Below are 20563 nucleotides of genomic sequence, written 5' to 3'. Positions count from 1 at the left end.
ACAGGCAAAATGCTTTTTTAATATTTGAGATTTGGAATTGAGATAGGTATTTGAGAACAGAAGGAAGGTTACCTTATTCTGAGGGCAAAAAAAGGGAGAAAAAAAATCAGGAAGTGAGTATTCTCTAATATCTGCTAAAAGAAAAGGAAGGGGAAAAAAGCACAGAGCTTCTGAGGATCTCAGAGAGAATGATACATTTCCTCCCTTCAACCAAGTCAAAAAAAGGTGAGTGACACAGAGATAGTTACTGTTCTGTTATCACAGTGGTGTATGGGGATTACTCTGTGGCTTCTATGGTGCTTTCTGAAGGCAACAAAACACAGAGGACTGTACCTTGCCCCTTTTTTTGAGTTGCTTTCTCTCTTCAATCGTGGTGAGATAGTTCACTGCTGCGTATTCAATGACGGACAGGAAGACGAAAAGGAAGCTGATCCACAAATACACATCCACAGCCTTTATGTAAGACACTTGAGGCATTGAGGCACTTACTCCTGTCATGATGGTTGACATTGTCAGCACTGTAGTTATACCTGCCAAAGAAAGAGTTATCCTAACACTGACCAGCTGGTTCTGTGCAGCTCATCACCGTCCCTTGGACAGCTCGGCTTTGTACGACTGACACCACCTTTAAATTCATCACACAGGCTCTGAGAAGTGGAGTGAACCATGAAGGACCCATCACAAGCAATACTGAAACCAGTAAATCATCCCTCTGCTCAGTGCATGCAGTTAGAGCTGCAGCACAGCAGGGAAACAAGGATGGTGTTTGAGCAGCATAAGGAGCACATTACTGTGGCAGCTTTGGGCACCGCTGTGGAGAAGTGAAAGCAGGTGTTTGTGGGCTTCCCTCACTTCCCAGAGCCAGGGTCACCACTGCACACTTTCTTGTCCAGGAGAATCCCTAAACAATCACCAATTCCCCCCCCGCCCCCAATCCTTTCTCAAATTGTACTTTTTGAGAACCTTTACCAGCTTGTATGTCTCGGTCATAACTCCTTGGCTCTCTGAAAACAATCAGTAGAAAAATGCTACATCCATTGAAACTAAGAAAAAAATTACTGTTTACTTCAGTGTGACCAGAATTTCACCCTCATCTTTTCGGTCTCTCCTCTTACATCAGCTATTCCTCTCATTTTGGTTTGCTCCATCTCAGAAAAAAAACCCCAACACCTGACTCAGGCCCTGCTTTTAAAGAAAGGAACGTGACACTGGAAGTGAAGACATCTCAAGTGAGACAGCCCCGGCCTGTCAGCTGGGTCTCAGAGCAGCCCTTCTCCAGTTCTACACTAGTTCAAGTCCACTGGAACACACAAAAGTTTTCCCTCTCCCTCTTTCCTTAGGTTGAAAGGTGGAGTTTGAAATATATACCATATAAGAGGAAATCAATTTATTTAATTGATACTCTAGGCTTGGGAGCTAAGCTTTTTAAACTTTGTTGTTAACATTGCCTATAATTATAAATAAAAGGAATTAGCAGATGCATTAATAAAAGTAGGAAGGAGGTACCATAATTTGTTTTCAGATTAACAAACAGATTTATATCCCATGTATTAATAGCTTTACTGTGCCAATACAAAAGGGATCTGAGGTACCTACAGTCCCATTTTTTCTAGACTGAGAAAGCTATAGATAAAAATAGAGGGTTTTTTCACTCATCTAAGAAATATGACAACATACAGTTGGCTTCTGGGGCCAGCACCAGTGAGAAGAAAGTACAGGAGCTTCTTTACTAGTTATTAAACTAAGAGTTGCAGGACTTAGATATATTATGGTTACATTAGATATCTTAGCAAATTTCCATCAGATCTTCAGAGATGATTCTTTCAGAATTTTTGGAAAAATATACTCATTCCAAGGCCATCAGAATTAAATTCCCAACAAAGGCAGTCTTGAAGTGGCATTCACTGAAAAAAACAATAAACTTCTAGAAAAAAAACACTGTAATTGGTCCTTTTCTCCTGAGCTGAGGTGTTCAAAACTAAAACTGAGAGAGCAGAAGGATGCCCAACTTATTCTTTGGCTTCAGAAGACTGTGCCTTGCACAGTTAAGACATCAAATATTTTTAAGGTGCCCAACAAAGGAAGGCTTTGCTACAACGGGCAACTGGTTCTAACTTGGCAGGAAGATAAGAAATGTTTCTAGATAAAAAAAAAGAGCTGCAGAGCTTTTAGACAGATTGTGCTACGCCTAACGAACCATGGATTTGGGAAGGGATCTGACTACCTGTTTGCTGGGAAGAGGGAAGGAAAAAACCAGGCTTTGCAATTAAATAAAATTCTACATCAGGAAGTCTGCAGAATCATCCTTTTTTGCTTCTGTGGTGTGTGAGCTGTTTTCTAATGTAACAAAGCCAGTCTGAACAAACATTCCATTTCCAAATGTAGAGGTTGACTAAAGGTAGTGACAACAGTGGCAATAATAGTGTTGTTGAGGCAATTACCTGATATACTTGCTCATGTCCTGTGTAAATAAGAAGCTAAAGTAACTTCAAAGCCTCTCCCCCCTCCATTCCACACTTCCCAAAGAATATCCATTAAAGATTCACCTAGTGATACCCTGGCAGGAACAGCTCTTCTGTCAATCCAAAATGAAACCCAAGACAGCATCACCATCAGCATGGCTGGGAAATAGGACTGTAGCACAAAAAAGAAAATGTGTCTCCGGAGGGCAAAGTTGATAAAAAGTCGATTGTACCAACCTATTGAAAAAAAGAGAGAGGAACAGAGTGGGGAGGAAGAGAAGAGAGTTGTGTTATTCGTGAGCTGTTTGCTGGCCCCCTCCCTCCAGCAGGAGCAGTGTATCCACATAAGGAACAGTAAATGCCTAAGAAAACTTGTCACCACCTTAGTTCTACACAGTGCTTTGCAAACTGCCCTCTGTACCTCATCAAAACACTGCTGCCTTGGCAGTGAAGCATCACGACCACACACATAAAATACTGTTGTAACTGAAGTTAGGAAATGGGAAAGATTAAACCGACTTCAGGTGAAACTGCCAGGAGAACACACACAGGATATAATTTCCCAACGAAGCCAACACCCTGCCTCCTCCAAAAAGCATCCTGCCTTCTCTCACGCTGCAAATACCCCGCAAGAAGCAGCCCCCCCCCGTTCCCCTCGGTCGGAGCAACTTGCCATCGCAGCGCTGACTTTAGAGGAGAGAGTGCCATCTAGTGAATTTTGGGGCGTGCTCTGCCTGTGCAGCACAGCTTGTGTGCTGTACCTCCTGCCACAGCAGGGAAACCAACATAAAAGCGAGGTGAAAATAAGGCAAAAAGTGGGTGGCTGCCTGTCCAGGACATCCATGAGCCCATGCTGGAGCAGTCACACCATCACAACGAGTGACTTTATACAAAAGAATATATCAAAATTAATCCCAAATAATATTAAACACACTCTGTTGTGTTTTCAGTTGTGGAGAAAGTTTTTTGTTTGAAGAATCTCTACAGTGGATTTAATTGTTGCTCCTTTGGAGCCAGGGAACTCCAAAAGCCTAAACACTACACTGAGATTCACAGGAAAGGATGTGTGGAACCTGAAATGCAAAAAGCTGCTTTATGAACAGCATTTTTGTCCATTTTTTTCAAGAGATTTTAGGGGGAGATGACTCACATTAGAGTTGTGCCGATTCTTCCCCACTACTATTTACTTGGAGGGTAAGTTTTCTTCCAACAAAAAGCAAAATAAAAGAGCAAGAGAAAGTGGAACTTCCTGAGCAAAACAAAACTTCAAAGCCAAAGAAAAGCTTAAGTCTACAAAGGACAGCATTCTAACAGACATGCTACTAAGCATTATCCAGGTACTTCCCAGTGGTCTCTGCAACTTAAAGGTGAAAGGAAAGACATTTTTTATGTTGCTGAGTTGAGGTCATCATCAAAACATTTGCATGTGAGTGTTAAGCAGTTACACTTTGTGAAGTCAAAGCTGCTGCAAAGCCCTGGGCACAGGGGCACTGTGAGGGTGCACTGCTGAGCATGAGGCTGTATCTGCTTGCCTAAGTGTTTTTTGATGAGAATGGCAAGGCAGAGAGAAGCCAGCTGAGTTCCCAGAACCCAGTTGGAACACACAGTGACAGCAGCTTGGTGGAAAACATCCCAGTCTCCCTCTTGCAACAAAGACAAATGTGATGTCGCTCTCAGCAAGGCACAGTTATCGTGGTCAGGTGTCGCTCGCCTCTTCTCACAGGGCAGTGGCTCTGGAGAGCTGCAGCTCTGTTCTCAGCTCATACAGGAGCAAGAGATAAGGAGGAAGAACCTGATGAAGCTGTGAATTCCTCATTGCTTAGGCTGCATCACAGTTTAAACTGGAATTTCTGCACTCAGTGTCACCCACCGCCACCTCCACTGGCTCTTTTTGAAATGCAAAAATAAGCCAACCTCTAAATAAAATACAGTCAATAAATCTATTTACTGCTTTCCTGTATAGCTTAAAGGCTTTTTTTTTTCCAAAATATTATGCACTTCATTTTATTACATGGAATAATTTCTATTTTATTAATTTGTCTTGATATAAAGGGCAATATCCAAGCTGAAGTGAATTGACTCAGACTAGGATGGGCAGTAGCAAGCATGCTATTTTCTCTGGTTAAAAATATATGGTTAGACTACTTACATAGAGAAATATTTCAAGGTTTATGATTGCATGTACAAGTACAAAGAAAACAAAACCTACCTTGCATGAAATCAAGACTACAATAAACTCCTAAAGCCTTGTGCAGTTTGCCAGAAGGTATAGTTCAAGATCTATAGGGAGAAATAAAAACCTGCCTTGGGCAGATTAACCTGGATTTAAACTATGTAGTACTGACATAAAGGGATTTTTTTTCTGCAACTTTATGTATAAACACAGAACATAAAGCAAACCACGAATTAGACCTCAACAGGTAATAAATGGTCTCAAGTGGAAATCCTCCAGTTAGAGGACTTTTAATGACATTATACAGTTCAAAAAATAAGGACATTTTAGCCAATAAAACACACTGGGATTCCTCTTGTTTGCTTTCTAGTATTTGACCCTTCCAGATTTGCATTTTCAAGATTTTCTGTATAGCCAGGACACAAAGATTCCTGTAAATTCAATACTCCAGTGGCTTCCAGAGAAGTACCACAATTCTGCTAGAGCTCACAACAGCATGTGTGCATTTTTTTCAGGTTCTTAACATCAGATATTAAGTTACAAGTATTATTATGATCTCTTCTTCTGATAATAAAGTGCTGTATTAGCAACGTAAAGAGAACCAAGGCCCCAGACTGACAGAGCAGTGTGACTGACAGAGCTCATTTTAACTGATCTCTCAGCAGCAACAGTCATTTATTAGCAATGAATTTGCATGTGAAAGACATTCTGCATGATTGTGTCTTGTGCTTGTCTCTCCTAAAGAGGGGCTTACTATACCAGTACTGCTGTAAAAAGCTAATCCACTGGAAGCACTGAATTCTTCGATGAAAAACTGGGAGAGGGAGATTTGCTCATCTGTGGTCAGGGACTTGTTTCCATGTTTCCAGTACAGCATCAGATCATCTTCATTGTATGCATCTATGAGAAAGCAGAAACTAAAGTTATAAAGTCACTGAAGTTATGAAGTTACTAAAGTAAGTCACCCCTTCTGCTGGAATAACGCTTCTGTTTTCCTTTCCTAGGGAGAGGAGACCACTCAATCCAGGAAAGCCCCAAATAAACATTTTTTTTTTACATCAATTTGCCAGTTAGTTGGCATGAAAAAAAATTTGCAAAGACCATATTCCAGCCTGTTCCAAGTGCAGGCCAGCCCTGTGCCCTGCCAGCAGCTCACCTGACAGATGGGAGACATGGGTGTGCTCAGGGTCACAGGGCACACGGGATCAGAGCTCTGGAACTGTCACTGAGCAGATCTGTTCCCTTTTCCAAGACTAAACAACAAACCAGCATCCCAGTTTTACTTATAATCCAAATAAGAATAACATTTGAAATGTGAAAAGGCATACTGACATCTTATTTTACTTTTAGCTTGCACTTTTTTTCTCATGGAAAAAAAGCCCAAACGTGGGGGGTTTTGACAGATTTTTAGATTTAGGCCTTGGAATATTAACCCAGGGGAAGCAAAGCAGGGTGCATCATAGTTTTTCTATCTTTCCAAAGCTCAATGAGTTCTGTAAAGATCTCAAGCTGTTTACAGTTTAGCATGTACATGTTGAAGGGTTCAGGTCACACATCAGAATAAGTGAAAGGGGTGCTATGAGTCCTGGGAAGAATGCACATGTGAAGAACAATTATGAATTAAACTTACAGCTTTCCAGTTCTAAAGAACAGTTCTGAGTGTCCAGAGGAAACCTACTGAAATCCATGAAACACATAGCAGAAACTGTTATTCTGCAGAAAGGAACAGAAAAACAGAAATAAAATGAAAAAGTCCACATTTTCTTAGAGCTGTGCAGACATCTTAGTGAGATCCCCAGCCAATCTGCTTCTTAGAATCCTAACGATTGAGTTTTTCTGCCCTTTCAGCTGCTCCTGAAATTGCTTCAAGGTGGTGAGATAAAGTTAAATGAGTGAGAGATCACCTTTTTTTTAAACAGAAACAGCCTTTATTATTAAATAAAGTACCTTAGATTTTTAAACCCTTTACTGGCCTGATCCTTCATTAGCCTTTCACATTTTGCTTTGAAGGGTTACATTTATGAAGATTAACAAAGGGAGTTCACATTTCTTGACTTGATTTCTTATACATTGAAGTAGATAATATTACAGATTAGAGCAGATATTATTGCAAGTGCTATTTTCCCAGCTAGAATGGTTATAACATGTAATTGCACAGAAAGATTAGCTGCAATGTCTGGAAGCCTACTCTCTTCTTCAACATCATGGAAATGAAATGTTTTATGCCCTAAAAAGCTTAAGGAAATGTAGGTAAAGACTATTTTGCATTCCACCTGTTTTTTTCACAAATGTTCTGAGGATAAACAACCCCTTGGCATTTTAACCAATAAACAACAAAAAAACCCCAAACCTGCTAGAGGCAGCAATTTAAATATGGTACCTATCATCAAATTTCCATTTCTTGTCACAGCTTGCATGTCACTTGATGTTTTAGTTCAACTTTTCAGTTTTCCCCAAACATAATCCTACAACAATTTAAGTAAGGGTTATACTGATTATATAAGTGATACTTGAAAACTTGTGGTCAGCAGTCACTCTGTAGATGAATTTTTACAAGTGTAAGATTTTGCTGGCTTGAAATAAGATTGTAAGAGTGGTGCATGGATATGACTTCCAACTATGGATGTTGTTTCCTTCTTTTAGCTATTGACCAAGGGATCAGGGGAACAACAGGAAAAGAAAGACTATTTTAGCAACAAATCTGGATTTTTATTTCACTTTGCTTCACTAAAATCCTGGATGCTGGGCACTGAAGAAAAACTGTGGAATAAGCAGATTTATTGCACATAAGTATTTGGAATATAATCTGCTCATTGCATGTAAAACTGGCAATACAAAAAGGGTGTCCTAGCAAACATCTGATTCTTTAAGAACATACACATTAACACCATTTCTGTCCTTCCCATCACATGCTCCCTGTGGTTTGTGCACAATTTCTTGTGCACATTAATCTTGATGACACTTCACCTCTCCAGCCAGCTGCCAGGAAGTGTTTGCCCATCTTATGCCCCTTTGCCCATCTTATGCCCCTTTGCCCCTCTTCCTTCCCCCAGCTGAATGTGTCACACCCCCCACATGGAGAATCCCTGACAAAAGCCTTACTGGAGTAGTGTGGTTCCTCTGGTCACTCCCCCTCTCTCAAGAATCGTGGAAATTAATAAACAGAACAATAAAAAAGCATACTTCACCTCATTGTTTCTTACTGGTCAGTGTGGTTCTTGAAGATGCACTACTTTAAAGTGGTGCATTGCTGTTTGGGAGGGTCCTGCATGCCCTCATGAAAGAGCAGATAAATTCCATTAATTGCTGGAACAATTATTACATAGCCAAAAATCTCAAGGGCTTCCATAAATCTTCAGACTATCCAGATTAGATGAAGTATCACCTCTGTGTACAGGGCTAATTAGTAACCAACTGGAGAACTGTGATTTCTTCAATGCATGGCCCTCAGAGTCCTTACCCTTGGGGGAAAATCCCTCCTCCATTAAAACTATTCCTGCCACATCTTCCAAATCTGCTTCATAAAGCAAAGCAGTAACATGCAGATGGAAGAGAGACACATTTAGTGACCTTGTTATTCCAGTTCTGGAACTGCTGTTTCACTTTGCAGTTCCTTGTAGTCCCACAACATGCCTGCCTAACACTGCTGGTATCAGCACCAATAATCTGCTTTCTGTGTCTGTCTAGAGCCCTGAGGAATATCAATGGTATGTTTATGGGTATCCCAGGAAGAAAATAACTGAGATAGTTTTAAAATACTCAGCTAAAAAGGAAAAAAAAACCCTGCTTTTTTTCCTTTGCTAATAATATAAATAATAATATGCAATAATAAATAATAATATAAATAATAAATACTCAGCAGAAAATCTACTGCAATCTTGCTTAGTACCACTAGCAATGAATTAACACCTGATAAACTGCCACTATCCTGCGACAGGAAAAAATATGTGAAGGGCAGAAAAACATGTTATCAAGCCTAAATTTACTTTCCCACTGCTACACTGGTCACCAGTTCCCCATTAATCCCTGCTGGATTAATGCCAGTCCAGTAGGAGAATCTTCACTGCAAGTATTTCCAGTAATTTCTCACTGCCCAGACTATCTCTGCCCCAGTTGCAGTGATGTATTTTCTTACCTCAGGCTGAAGAGAACGTTGCCATCAGGGTATACTCTGAGCATGATGTTTTCCACCGTTGTATCATGGATGAAAGATCTTTTGGAGTGCACAAAAAACACATCAGGTACCCAGATCTTTTTGATCAGTCGCCCATCGAAAGTCATGCTCTTGTTTTTGTTACTGCGAAATGAAAGTCTCTCGTCCTTCCAGTAATGTCTGAGATACAAAGTCATTGTGAAGTCCTTTGTTTCATGAAAAATAAAATAAGACAATGCCTGTTTTAGTTACATGCAATAGAAGACAGAACAAATTAATCAACTCATGCAAAGGATCAGTTTCTTCTCTGGATATTATCTGAAGGATCCCCAATGAGGGGAATCAGACACCACTTGATGAGTTAAAATACAGGCTGGAACTATCACCGAGATACTGGTTGTTTGCCTTGGCACTGGTGGCTGAGTCTGAGGTTCATACTTCATTTATATTTAGGTAATAATCCAGTGCTCTTCTGGACTGGGCCAGCAGTGAAGTGATAAAGAAGCTTTGAAACCAGCCAAAGACCAACGGAAGAAGATTTCCCCTGGAAATCTTCACAAACTTCTCTGAGAACGGACTGTGGTTCCTTTACAAAGGGATTGGTTTGAGTTCTTCATGAGCATTAGGCCAATTTTTAAAATCCATAAATCTGTACATCTTGTGCCAATATGGTACAGTGGGTTTAGATTAGCACATTTATGAATTAAGTGCATCACAAAGAAACAATATGAAGAATCTCCTAAGAGTAAGCAATTAGATTTTACAATAAATCTTTTTTAATATAAAAGATTGTTGCAAATATTTTATCATCCTATTTAGAGCAACACCATGACTGCAAATATACATGTGGAAAGAGATGAAGAGGATGCTGCAAACTCAGTCTGAGCTTCTGCAGAGCCTGACTGCTCTGTGTTCACCTATATCACTTTTGGCATCATTCACCTCACCATAACAAGTGCTTCTGATAAGAATACTGGGAAGATATTTAGGTCTTCCCCTGTAGTATGACCTGCATGCTTCAAGGCAAGGTTCTACTCTTTAAGGGTCTGCCCTCTTTAACTCTATTATTCTATATCATCCATCTGGATGTTTCTGAGACCTTGAATTTTGACTGAAATCCTTCGTTCTGATTCTACTCATCCACTTACCATGTCAACTTCAGATATGCTGTCAATGCTTTCTACCTGCACATCAATGCCCACAGGTATTGGTGACCCTGCAATGTAACAGAACAGGTGGTGAGGAGCATAAATCCACATTTTGAAAGGGAAGACTGTGCATTAGCAACACGCAGAGAGTTCCCCATCCCAGCATTCACTACAGTCTTTCCAGCTTAGCACACTGAATGAGGAAGTCCACAGCAACAAAATAAAACCCGATGCCAAACAGTTGTAAAAATAAGTACAAAATCTTCAGTGATCTGTTTGCAGCCAGACTAGTTGTTATTGGCATTGCAGTTTGGACAGCAATGAACAGCATCCTTGTGATGCCAAAGGGAAGGAACTCCTTGGAGTGCTATTTAGAACAGGGAAAAGCTGAATAAACATATTAAATACATCAAAGATTGCAAAGCTTTCATAACCAGTTCCAATGCTTATTGCCACACTTGTAACTTTATTTTATATACCACCCCACTATTTCACGTCACCGAAAAAGGCTGTGAGTTTTTAGCAAAGTGGGATCCGAATGAACAAATGATAAACATGTATTTGCATTTTTAGAATGAAGTGACTACAAATCAGTTAAAAATTACAGCCAAGTGGGAAACTATTTCCACTCTTGTCAGTGTACACTATCAAGAATGATGGATCTAGTTCTCCATGGGTTATGCAGCCCTGCAATTTTCAGCAAGCACACCATTCCACTAATTGACTGATCACTTCCCCACAGAGGAGGGAGAGAGGAATATGTATGTGTGTGTATACATCATACACCCCACCCCCAAGAATATTTTGCATTTGGCACGAAAATCAGTAGGAATTATAGTACGTGAGATTCCCATTACACTTGTAAAAAACAGTCGGTTAAAATATTTTTAAAGCACACATTTCAAACAACCCAGAAAAGACACGACTAGAAGGAAGTCTGAACAGCAGCAGATAGAAACAGTTTTTCTAACTTGTCTTTCTCTTTTTCTTGTCTTTTCCTTTTAGCAGTGCCAAGTCAAAATAGTCCAGAAACATCGCTCCCGTGATATCCAGCCACAATACTGTGTCTCTTTTGGGAATTATCCTTAAAATAGCAGCCTTTGAGGATTACACAGCTGCCTCCAGTTCTTACCAGTGGGGATCTTGAACTATTTTAGAGGCATAATCCCTTGATTTGACTTGTATTTTTTAATGGAGAGTTTGACCCTGCACAGAACAGATGAAGATGCCCTGTGCATGGGAAAGCAAGATAAGATGTGTTTAGAGTTAGCAGGGCACAGCAGAACATATTTAGGCACTGACAAGAGCTGTGCTGGCTGGCTTGGAAATCCTTTGAGGGGAATGCATCGCTCAGTGGCCAAAGCCCAAAACAAGACTCGGGACTCCAGAGTGCAAAGTTCAACTGGTTTATTAGTAAAACACAAGCCAGCACTTCAGAAAATGCTGCTTCTTTGGGAGAATTGGATTTATACCTGATGTGGACATCGTTCACAAATGGCATTTGCACATCACTTAAATGCAAAGAGTTTCTGTTGAATTATGTGGGGGGAACAGGAGGAGAGTGGAGCAACTCCCAACATAAAAAAAAGTTTTACCATTTTCTAAGCCAAGGACAAATCTAAAGCAAACCAAGTTAAATGTCTACCATCAACATTCCTCAAACAAGACAAGGAGCTACCCACAAATCATATCCCAGAATAGGACGACTAATTTTCTAAGCCATCTGCCATGTGCAGTGAGGAAAAGGCTTTCCTTAGGGACAGCTGCTCAAAGTGTGATGATGGCAGTCCTAATACCTCTCGGAATTTCAAAAATTACAGACAGTTTCTTACTAAACAAGCATTTTTCCAGTGTGGGCACAGTTTCATTCAGTAATTCACCTCCTCTGGGTAGATATAAACTGATCACAGAAGCAGAAATCAGTGGCAGCTTACGATGATGATGGTTGCATGCACAGAAACCAAAGTGCCACTTACACATGAACACACACAGGGACATGTGACTCTCTGAAAGGAAGCTTGCACTGCATTGGCAGCTCTCATAAAACCAACTCAGTGGGGACAACGAACAGCATAAAAGAGATCAAAGCCAGGAGAAATACAGGAAACTATTCCAAAGTGAATGGGAAAAAAAAGGGAACAGTTACAATTAAATTTATTCCCGATTAGTGGAAATGCTAGAACTGTGAAACAGACTCCTCAATAAGAGATTCCTCTTCTCTGTCTGGAGAAAGACAAAAGACTGTACCCATGATAGTTAAGGAGAAAATACTGTTCAGTCCAGCATTCACCCCAGACGGTTATCAAACCACATCCCCCAGCCCAGCCCTGACCTGTTATTGACAGATCACAGCAGCTGCAAATATTTCCTTCCTATTCTGACTCTATTTTGGCAATAAGTGTAAGGAGATAATAAAGACATTCATCACTGCACATATATACAGCCCTAATCTCTTCAGTGCTCAGTTTTCTCATCTGGAGTGTTTTCATATTATTGTCACTAACACACACACAACACCCCTCCCAAGATACCTGCTGGCCTTACTTCTGCCTTTCTGGGAACATTCCTTTCTGTGATCAAAAACCAAGTCCACTAGAAACAGTAATACTTAGCTATCGGGAACAGGTTGCTGAGAACTGTATTCTCTTCCTCCTTGGATTTGTTTTACCACTAGAGGACGTTTTTAAAAAACATCATTTCAATAAGCATTGGAAAGATTCCTAAACCAGCCTCTGTGTCTGCACCACATCTTTCTCCCTGCTGTACTGAGAATTTCAATCTCTGGCTGACCATCAGACAACAGCAGCAAAGTCACTTTTAAAAAAAGTAACCAGAGCAAAGCTGTGGGTTTTATTTCCCAGTTTGACAAAACTGGGGACGGCAGAGAGGATTTTGTTATTAAATTGAGCAGCTTCAGTTGCTTCTGGAGAGTCACTAGAAATCATTATTTTAGAGGGATTAGTGATTTCACAATGGAGGCTCTGCAGATTTTCAAGATAATTACTCCTCAGCAAAAAAAAAAAAACAACAACCAGCATTGTTTTCAGATGGGTTTATCTTCACACAAGCCATTTCCAGTCTTTAATTTTAAAGGTTTAAAAATTGCAAAAGAATTCCTTGACAAGCATGGAATTTTTTAACAGACAGGACGTCAGGCCAAATTCCATAATACCCTTTTTAGAAGGGCTATTATGTAAAAAGGATACCCTTTTAGCATTTTTAGGATCAATTTCTACAGTAATAATGACTGGAATTCTATAGTGTTTTTGTAATAGTCAGACCTTTGAGCACACAGCAAGTTCCATAAAATAAATGCTGAATTTAGAAAAACCAGCCACTGTATCCCAGTTGGATTTGTAACAGTGTATGTGGGGGAAAAAAAGCAAAGCCTACAGAAAGTTCCCAGTAGGAGACAGAGACCAGGAGAGGATTAAGGCCTACGGGATTAATTTCTTCTAAAAAGGCTTGTGGACCTGTAGAGGAAGAAAACTGGATAGAAATGTAAACAAGCCCCAGAGAAGTGAACATATGTGGATGTGTTTACTTTCCCTTGGCAATGATAGAAACAGGAGAAATACTGGCAATGATATTTTCTTCTTGATACTGTTCTGTTTCTTTTTTATTTATGTGAGAAATGGAGGTGGACTGGTATTAGCAGTAGCCAACTCTTGGGATGGAAGAACTAGCAATGTTTTGGATTTTTTTCTCAATGTAAAAGAGAAAAAAACCCCAGAAGATGACTATCACAGGTCTTGCAAATAACCAAAGTATTTCCTTCCTGTCCTGGACCCCACCTATTCCTTCCAGTAACAGATGATAAAAAGCCATTCCACTTTCATCAGTGTGAGTCTTCACCATGGTGAGAAGATATTTCTCATCTTTCAGGGAGAGCTGTGGTGCAAAAATAAAACAACTTGGTGGCAAAGAGATATTAGAAAATTCAGATTATACTTATTTGCACATTGGGATGCAACTGGGCTCTTGACCAGCTAAATGCTGCTGAATTCTTTTCCATCATTTCTGATACTTGATAATGTTATTATCCTCTACATTGGTTGACAAAGCAGGGATAAGAAATTTTAAAACTTTAACTAACACACCATTAGTACCGGAAATTATAGGTCCTTAAGCCACAATGTAAAAGAAAAATAAAGTTGCCATACTTATATAAATATATATACATAAACACTCAGTGAGAGCTTCCATGTACACAGTGATTATGAGCATGTGGTTCCATAAATTTTAAAATGCAAAATAGTTCAGAGAGTGAGTGGAAGGATTTCACTGTCGGGAAAACCAATGTATAGATGAATAAAAGCATGACCTCCTCTATATGCTAGTCTGTGATCTTTTTTTAATGGCAATATTAATTTTCAGTAAGTGGAGACAGAACCCGGGAAACCAAGAGCTCACACCACTTACCAGTACTTTGAAATAAGATAGTTCAGAAAATAAAAGGATGTAGATAAATAGGTGTATAGTAGAAAAGAAAGTATTTCTAAGGTTCACTTTAGGACCTCTCTCAGTGTGCAGTTTTGGCTGCTATGGGGCCCTCAGATCTGAGCTGCTACAAGTCTCTGTTCATTGTCTGGCACTGGCCTGTGCTCAGCCCATCTCACTGATGATAATCATTCCAAGGAGGGCTGGCAGCATGCCTTGATTTCTTCACTCCAAATTTCAGGTGTCTTCTCACAGATTATCTTCTGAAAAATCCACTGAAGTACTTTGGGCCACGGCAGATGAAGATACACAAACCGTGACAAGGTCTGAGTCTGAGCCTACTCACAGTCCTTTGTCTCCTCTGGTAGGACCTGTGCAGACACACAGCCCTGCCAGGCCTGGCAAGAACCATCCTGCCATTGCAGAACCCCTCACATTCCCACCTCCTGGCCTTTGTCAGCGCCTCTGGAAGCAGCAAGGCCTAAACAAAATTCCTACAACGCTCACTGATGCAGCTGGTAAGGCTGTAAGAGCAAAGGAAAAATCCATGCTCCTAGTCCAGTTCTAGTGGAATTACTTGGATCATTATGCTGGGCCACATCTGTTTGCATCAGCAGGGGATCCATCTACTGAAGGCTTCCAAACAATGCCAGACCATGACATTACACAGAAGGGAACAATCAAACAACAACAAAAAATTCAGGAAAGGAAAAAAACACCAACACCACACCCCTTCCACCAACAACTGAACAGCCTGGCTTAGGGAGTATGTTAAGTAAGATACACTCACGTAAATGACAGCAGAGATGTGTCCGTTTGGTCAAGAAAAAGGATCTCTTACCTCCACAAAGCAACTTCCATGACAAAGCAACCAGTCATGTGAGCAAAGTCACAATTATTCCTAGTAACACTGCAGCCAGTAGCATCAGTATCCAGCAGTTCCACATTCATTTCCCCCAGGTTTTTCCCTGTGCAGATTTGCTCAGTTTACGAATCACTGTGCTCTGTTTTTCATTTGTAACTTAATTATAGGTACTAAAAACTCTAGGTCCTTTAATCTGCCTCATTTACATTGCATGTGTGGGGCTAAAGGAAATCAAACTTAGATTTAAGAGTTCTCTGCACTGAGGAACCTCCAGCAGGTTCAAAACAGTACGAATTTTCCAGCTGCCTTTTTTTCCCTAAACTGGTGCAAAGGATGATTGACCTACTGAGGGAAAGGGGCACAATGGAGCCAGATTAACAAAATCTGTCATTCCAACTCCCTGACATACCCAGAAAATCCCAATAGGGTATAGGAGAGGGGAAAAAAAATGTCCCTTTTCTAAAGGTGAAGTATAAATTCTTGTTTTTCATCCAGCTTTTTTGACCTGCTTTCTTTTCCTCTGTTTCAAATTGATTCATGGTGCTGAGCTGAATAAATCATGCAACGTGCCATGTGACAGATACAAGCCCTTCATGAATCACAGTGCTGAGATGCTTCATTAGATTTGATGAAAACAAACCCAAAATTTCCCCTGCTTTAAATACATAAAGCCACAGTAAGTCCTTGGGCAGTTCAAGGCTATGTTATAACTGCTGTGGCAATGACATCTCTAATTTCACCTTCTCCTCTAGGTGAGCTTCCTTCTGCTGCACACTAAATCACCAGCATTCTTCTGAGAAACCCATACCCTGTCTCTGCTGTCACAAAATAATTCTATGTTATTCAGATTCATGTTTCAGTTGTGATATTTGTCCACTGATGAGAGCACACTTGTGCATTTACTCTCTGCTGCTGCCTCTTGAAAACCAAATCATTCTTTACTACTGCAACATCACTGAAATCAATGGTAAAACAGGAACAATGGAGTACAAATTTGGGATTGGCGTTCATTTCACTGTGACTTCTCTCATTCTGTGCTGTAAAAATGCTAATGCATCTGTTTTAGTCTAAGAGAGATTCAGGCATTAGTATTCCACATTTTAAGAGAGTTCTGAAAATTGGGAAGTGTGTGAACTGTTGGATGTGACTGAAAAAAAGTGCCTCCCACGCCACTATGGCATGTGGATGACAGAGGAGAAGCGAAGCTGATGTGCTCTCCTGCTGGAAGCTATTTCTGAGAGACAGGAGTGCAGCTGAAATCACACCCACAGCAATGTGATTAGTGGGAGGCCCGTGCAGTGAAGGCAGTGGAAAAACTACAGCTGGCTTCCAGAGGAATTGAATGGGCTCAAGGAGCAGTCATCTGAAAAGGAAAGGACAAGGGGAAAAAGCCTGGTGCAGATTTTCTGGAGGTAAAAAAATCCTCACTGCCCGTGGAAAATTACAACTGCCAGATCACAGGGTATATTCTCAAAGCTGCTTTTATGTATGTACATCATAAGTATTGCTTTCTGGGATGATGCAGCAATGAAGGAAATCCCAGACCTCTGCCTGCTTTGATGGAAATGCTACTTCCTTTCTGAGATGACACTTCCAAAAACGTACATTCCTTGTGTGGCAAAGCAGGTCCAGAGAGGACCAGAAGAGGTCCAGAAACTCTTGAGACTAGACAGGTATCAGGCATGAGGTAATTTGAACTTCTGTTGCCAAGAAACAGACTGTATCTCAACTATTCTTCAAAATCAGGCAAGATTTCTGATCTCTGCCAAGACATAATTTCTATGGTAACAAGAAACCCTCTCACATTCTCCCAGTATATCCAGAGAGGCTCTTCTTACCCCACATCTCCTGGAATGCTTGTCAGGCCCCAGATCCCAGCAGCTGGAGTTAACAGGAACAGCTCCACAGACTTCAGCCAGCCTTCCAGATTTATGTTTGTCTACACAACTGATTATTGGTCCTCATATTTTATTTTGGCTTCATAATCCAGAGCAGTTCAGTCTATTTTCATGAATCATGAAAACAGAAGTGGTGACGCAAAGGCTCAGACAAAGCTTATTATGGGGCAGCTTTCTCATTTCCCCTTTCATGAAGGAGAGTCAAAACTGAATCTAAACTGTGAACATCCCATTAAATACTCCCTTTATCCAGATGCAATTTAGTTAAATGAAGAAATAATCATCATAGTGCCCAACAACACAGAAACAACATGGTGATACACTGAAGGCCTGTGGGTAGTTTTTTAATTCTGCACAGAGCAAACAGATTTAGGAACTGGTGGTTCATTTCAATCTCCCAAAACAAATCTGGTGACTAAGTAATTTGCTAATTGCTACTAGACAATGCAGTTTACAGGGATACCTTAATCACTGTTCTCAAAGAATCCTACTCTAATAATATTTTATTTTAATTACTTCTGGAAAAGAGACAATACAACAAGGACAAACTTTTCCTACTGATACGCTAAACACAGAAAAGTCTCTTTTGCCTAAAAGCATTTCTAGATTTCTTCTTTATTTATTTCCTGAAGTACAAAAGAGGTGCTCTGCCATTAAGTCTGCCATTCCAGAGAGAGGACAGAGTCTTAACCAGCACAGTGCAGGTGTGTGCTGCTTACCTCCAAATCCAGGTCGCAATGCAAAGTCATGGTCCTCTATGTGAAGCAGCTGCTCAGATTTAAGTGGCCGTACTTTAGTGCTGTCAAGTTTCCTCATTTTAATTTCTCGTTTGCTAAGTTTTAAAAAAGAAAAAAAAAAGTAAGAAACTTAATTTTTTTTTCTGCCTGACGCTCAGGCTGCTGGTTAAATCAAGTAGGGACCCAAAAATACCAGACAGCTGAATCTGGTATGATAAGGGTAACAACTGTGCCAATAAAGTTAGAGAAAGATATATTGGGAAAGGTTGGGAAATGAGGTATGAGGGTGCCCAGGTCCGTGAAGAACACCAATTATTTATAAGAAGCCCCAGGAAAAACATCATGATCTCCTTCTGTTCCCCTCAGAGATTGTATTTATCATTATACAAGAGAATAGAGCTGTTTGAGAAAAAGTTATTACTCATATAAACACTTGCAACTCAAACTTGGAAATAACACCAAGTACCCACAGCTTAATCACTTCATACATTATCCATATTACAGAGACAATTATTGCTTTTATTATAAATGTGGGGTTTTCCCTAGGAGCTCAGATGGGTCAACAATTTTTAAGAAGGACTGAGAAATGAGGATCCTGGATCTAGGGACTTGCAGGGGTAATGGCTTTAAACAGAAAGAGAGTAGGTTTAGATTAGGTATTAGGAAGAAATTCTGGGCTGAGAGGGTGGTGAGGCCCTGCAACAGACTGCCCAGAAAAGCTACAGATGCCCCATCCCTGGAAGTGTTCAAGGCCAGACTGGATGGGGTTTTGAGAAACCTGGTCTCGTGGGAGGTGTCCCTGCACAGGGCAGGGGGGATTGGAACTGTGTCATCCTAGGAGTCAATGTTCTATAGTACACATTAGGATCACCTTTCTCATGGTGACAATAGTGAAACACGGGAACGTATTACCTGGGCAGGTTTTGAGACTCCTTTCACTTAGGCTGTTTAAGAATAGGTCAGACATTTCTTTGTACACGTGACTTAATACAATCGCTTTGCCACAGGCAAGGGGCTCTCCCTAGGCACAACTTCTTTTGTGCCTTCTGTGATTCTCTGGGACTTTGCTGCCAGCAGCTCCAATTATTACTTTAGACTGACTGATAGATATTTGTTCTGAAGATTTGGCCCTGTAGGCAAACACTGCTTAAGGCAAAGTATGGAATACCTCAGGATAAGGTGTGGGCCTGTATTTATTTATTTTTCTCCTTTCCCCCCCTTTTTTCCTGACAATGAAGCCCAACAAATTAATTTTAAATTACAAGAATGCTGCAGGGGCCGTGGGGCTACTCAGAACCACTGGGCTTGAACAAATTCTTTGACCTTAGCACCCTTGAAGGTCTGTATCAATGTTGGCTGAATCAAATTATCAGGGCAATCAGAAGGCCCATCAGGCATTTCAAACACAGCCTTTAGTTTTCCAAGCAGGAAAATCACGTGGATGCTAAAACGAAACCCCGTCCTTCGGAGAATTAAAACCATCAGAGAGCAAGCCTGTGTTAGAGCAGGATGGGCAGCAGGACTGGACACCTGCAATGCTCTGCAACAGGGAAATTCTGCTGCCTGGGAACCAGCATAAGAGGAGATGATGAATTATGCTCAGAATGCCGTGGCACAGCTCATACACTTTGGAAGCAGCGGGTTATTTGTCAGCGGATGCACCAAGAAAAAGGGCTGTTTGATGCTCCGATGATTTCATTGGAAGAAGCAGCCTGGAACTATGATTTATCTGTCACAGCTTCTTACTAGAAGTGTGTGACTGAGACAGGCTTTCCCTGGCCATGAGAGGCAAAACATAAGCCACCAGGGCAGGAATGTTCTACTTAATAAGCCGCTGAGAAGAGATGTTACGGGACTTTGATATTCCTTCTATTTTCCCGGATGAGGACAAAATAAACAGAAATGCTGCCTCTATGAAAAACATCTTTTGTGCCCACTTACTTGAACAGCTAATGTTTTATATATACAAATGGTGGAATTCTATAATTATTTCTAGCTGCTGTCAAAAATGGTTCTTCAAGCCAGGTAACATCTTGCAGGTGTCAGAAGAGCATTATTAGCATTATTACAAACATGCTCTATCTTCTCTTCAATACCTTCCTATAAACCTTTACAGTAAAGGAAAATAGGCTTACATGCAGAGATATATGCTTATGGTGCTTGGGATGAATTTCATGGACATTGGTAACCTTCTACCTGTAAAGGTACCAAAACTTGGAAAAATTCCATTAAAATTTCTAAGATAATTAAAAAATAATACACTTCTGCTTCACATTTTTTCTCCTGTTGACTGCTTCCCCAAGCCAGGGCTAAGAAGTGTTCTCCAGCAGATACTCCTTTAACATCAGCATCTGGGCTCCAGATGTTGCTCCTTGGCAGAGAGTTACAGTATTAAATTGTCCTCACTGCAGCATTACAGTTATTTAACTGGTGATTCAAAGGGAGTCTCATGTATGTGTTTGTTTACTCCAAATAAATCTTAGACCAGGAGCTAACTATTGATCAGCACCACAGCATTGTGAAATCAGCAGCACATGTCTTCATGCTCCTTCCCATGGTATCAATTCCATTAAAAAGCAGAAGAGGTGTCTGGGAGGAAAAGCCCACACAGAATCACAGAATCATTCAGGTTGGAAAAGACCTCTAAGATCATCGAGTCCAACCATTAACCCAGCCCTGCCAAGCCC

General features: G+C 40.6%; 1 protein-coding gene across 11 annotated transcripts in view; it reads right to left on the bottom strand.

Annotated features, from left to right (window-relative positions):
• Positions 1–20563, bottom strand: part of GABRR3 (gamma-aminobutyric acid type A receptor rho3 subunit) — a 34164-nt gene that overhangs the window by 2531 nt on the left and 11070 nt on the right. For 10 of the 11 annotated variants that reach the window (XM_017830738.1, XM_017830734.1, XM_017830736.1 and 7 more), the window contains 7 exons: positions 17859–17971; positions 9937–10004; positions 8771–8994; positions 6266–6348; positions 5395–5535; positions 2547–2699; positions 334–530 (listed from right to left, as the gene is read on the bottom strand). In XM_017830738.1, the coding sequence (XP_017686227.1) occupies positions 334–530; positions 2547–2699; positions 5395–5535; positions 6266–6348; positions 8771–8994; positions 9937–10004; positions 17859–17971 (979 nt within the window). Of the gene's footprint in view, positions 1–333; positions 531–2546; positions 2700–5394; positions 5536–6265; positions 6349–8770; positions 8995–9936; positions 10005–17079; positions 17213–17858; positions 17972–20563 lie in introns of those variants that run through there. The other variant, XM_017830745.1, reaches the window with a different exon arrangement.

The sequence above is a fragment of the Lepidothrix coronata genome, unplaced genomic scaffold (genome assembly GCF_001604755.1).
Source record: "Lepidothrix coronata isolate B3197 unplaced genomic scaffold, Lepidothrix_coronata-1.0 Scaffold183, whole genome shotgun sequence".
NCBI lineage: Eukaryota > Metazoa > Chordata > Aves > Passeriformes > Pipridae > Lepidothrix > Lepidothrix coronata.
Note: the sequence above shows the minus strand (reverse complement) of the source record. Positions and strands in the feature narration are given on the sequence as shown.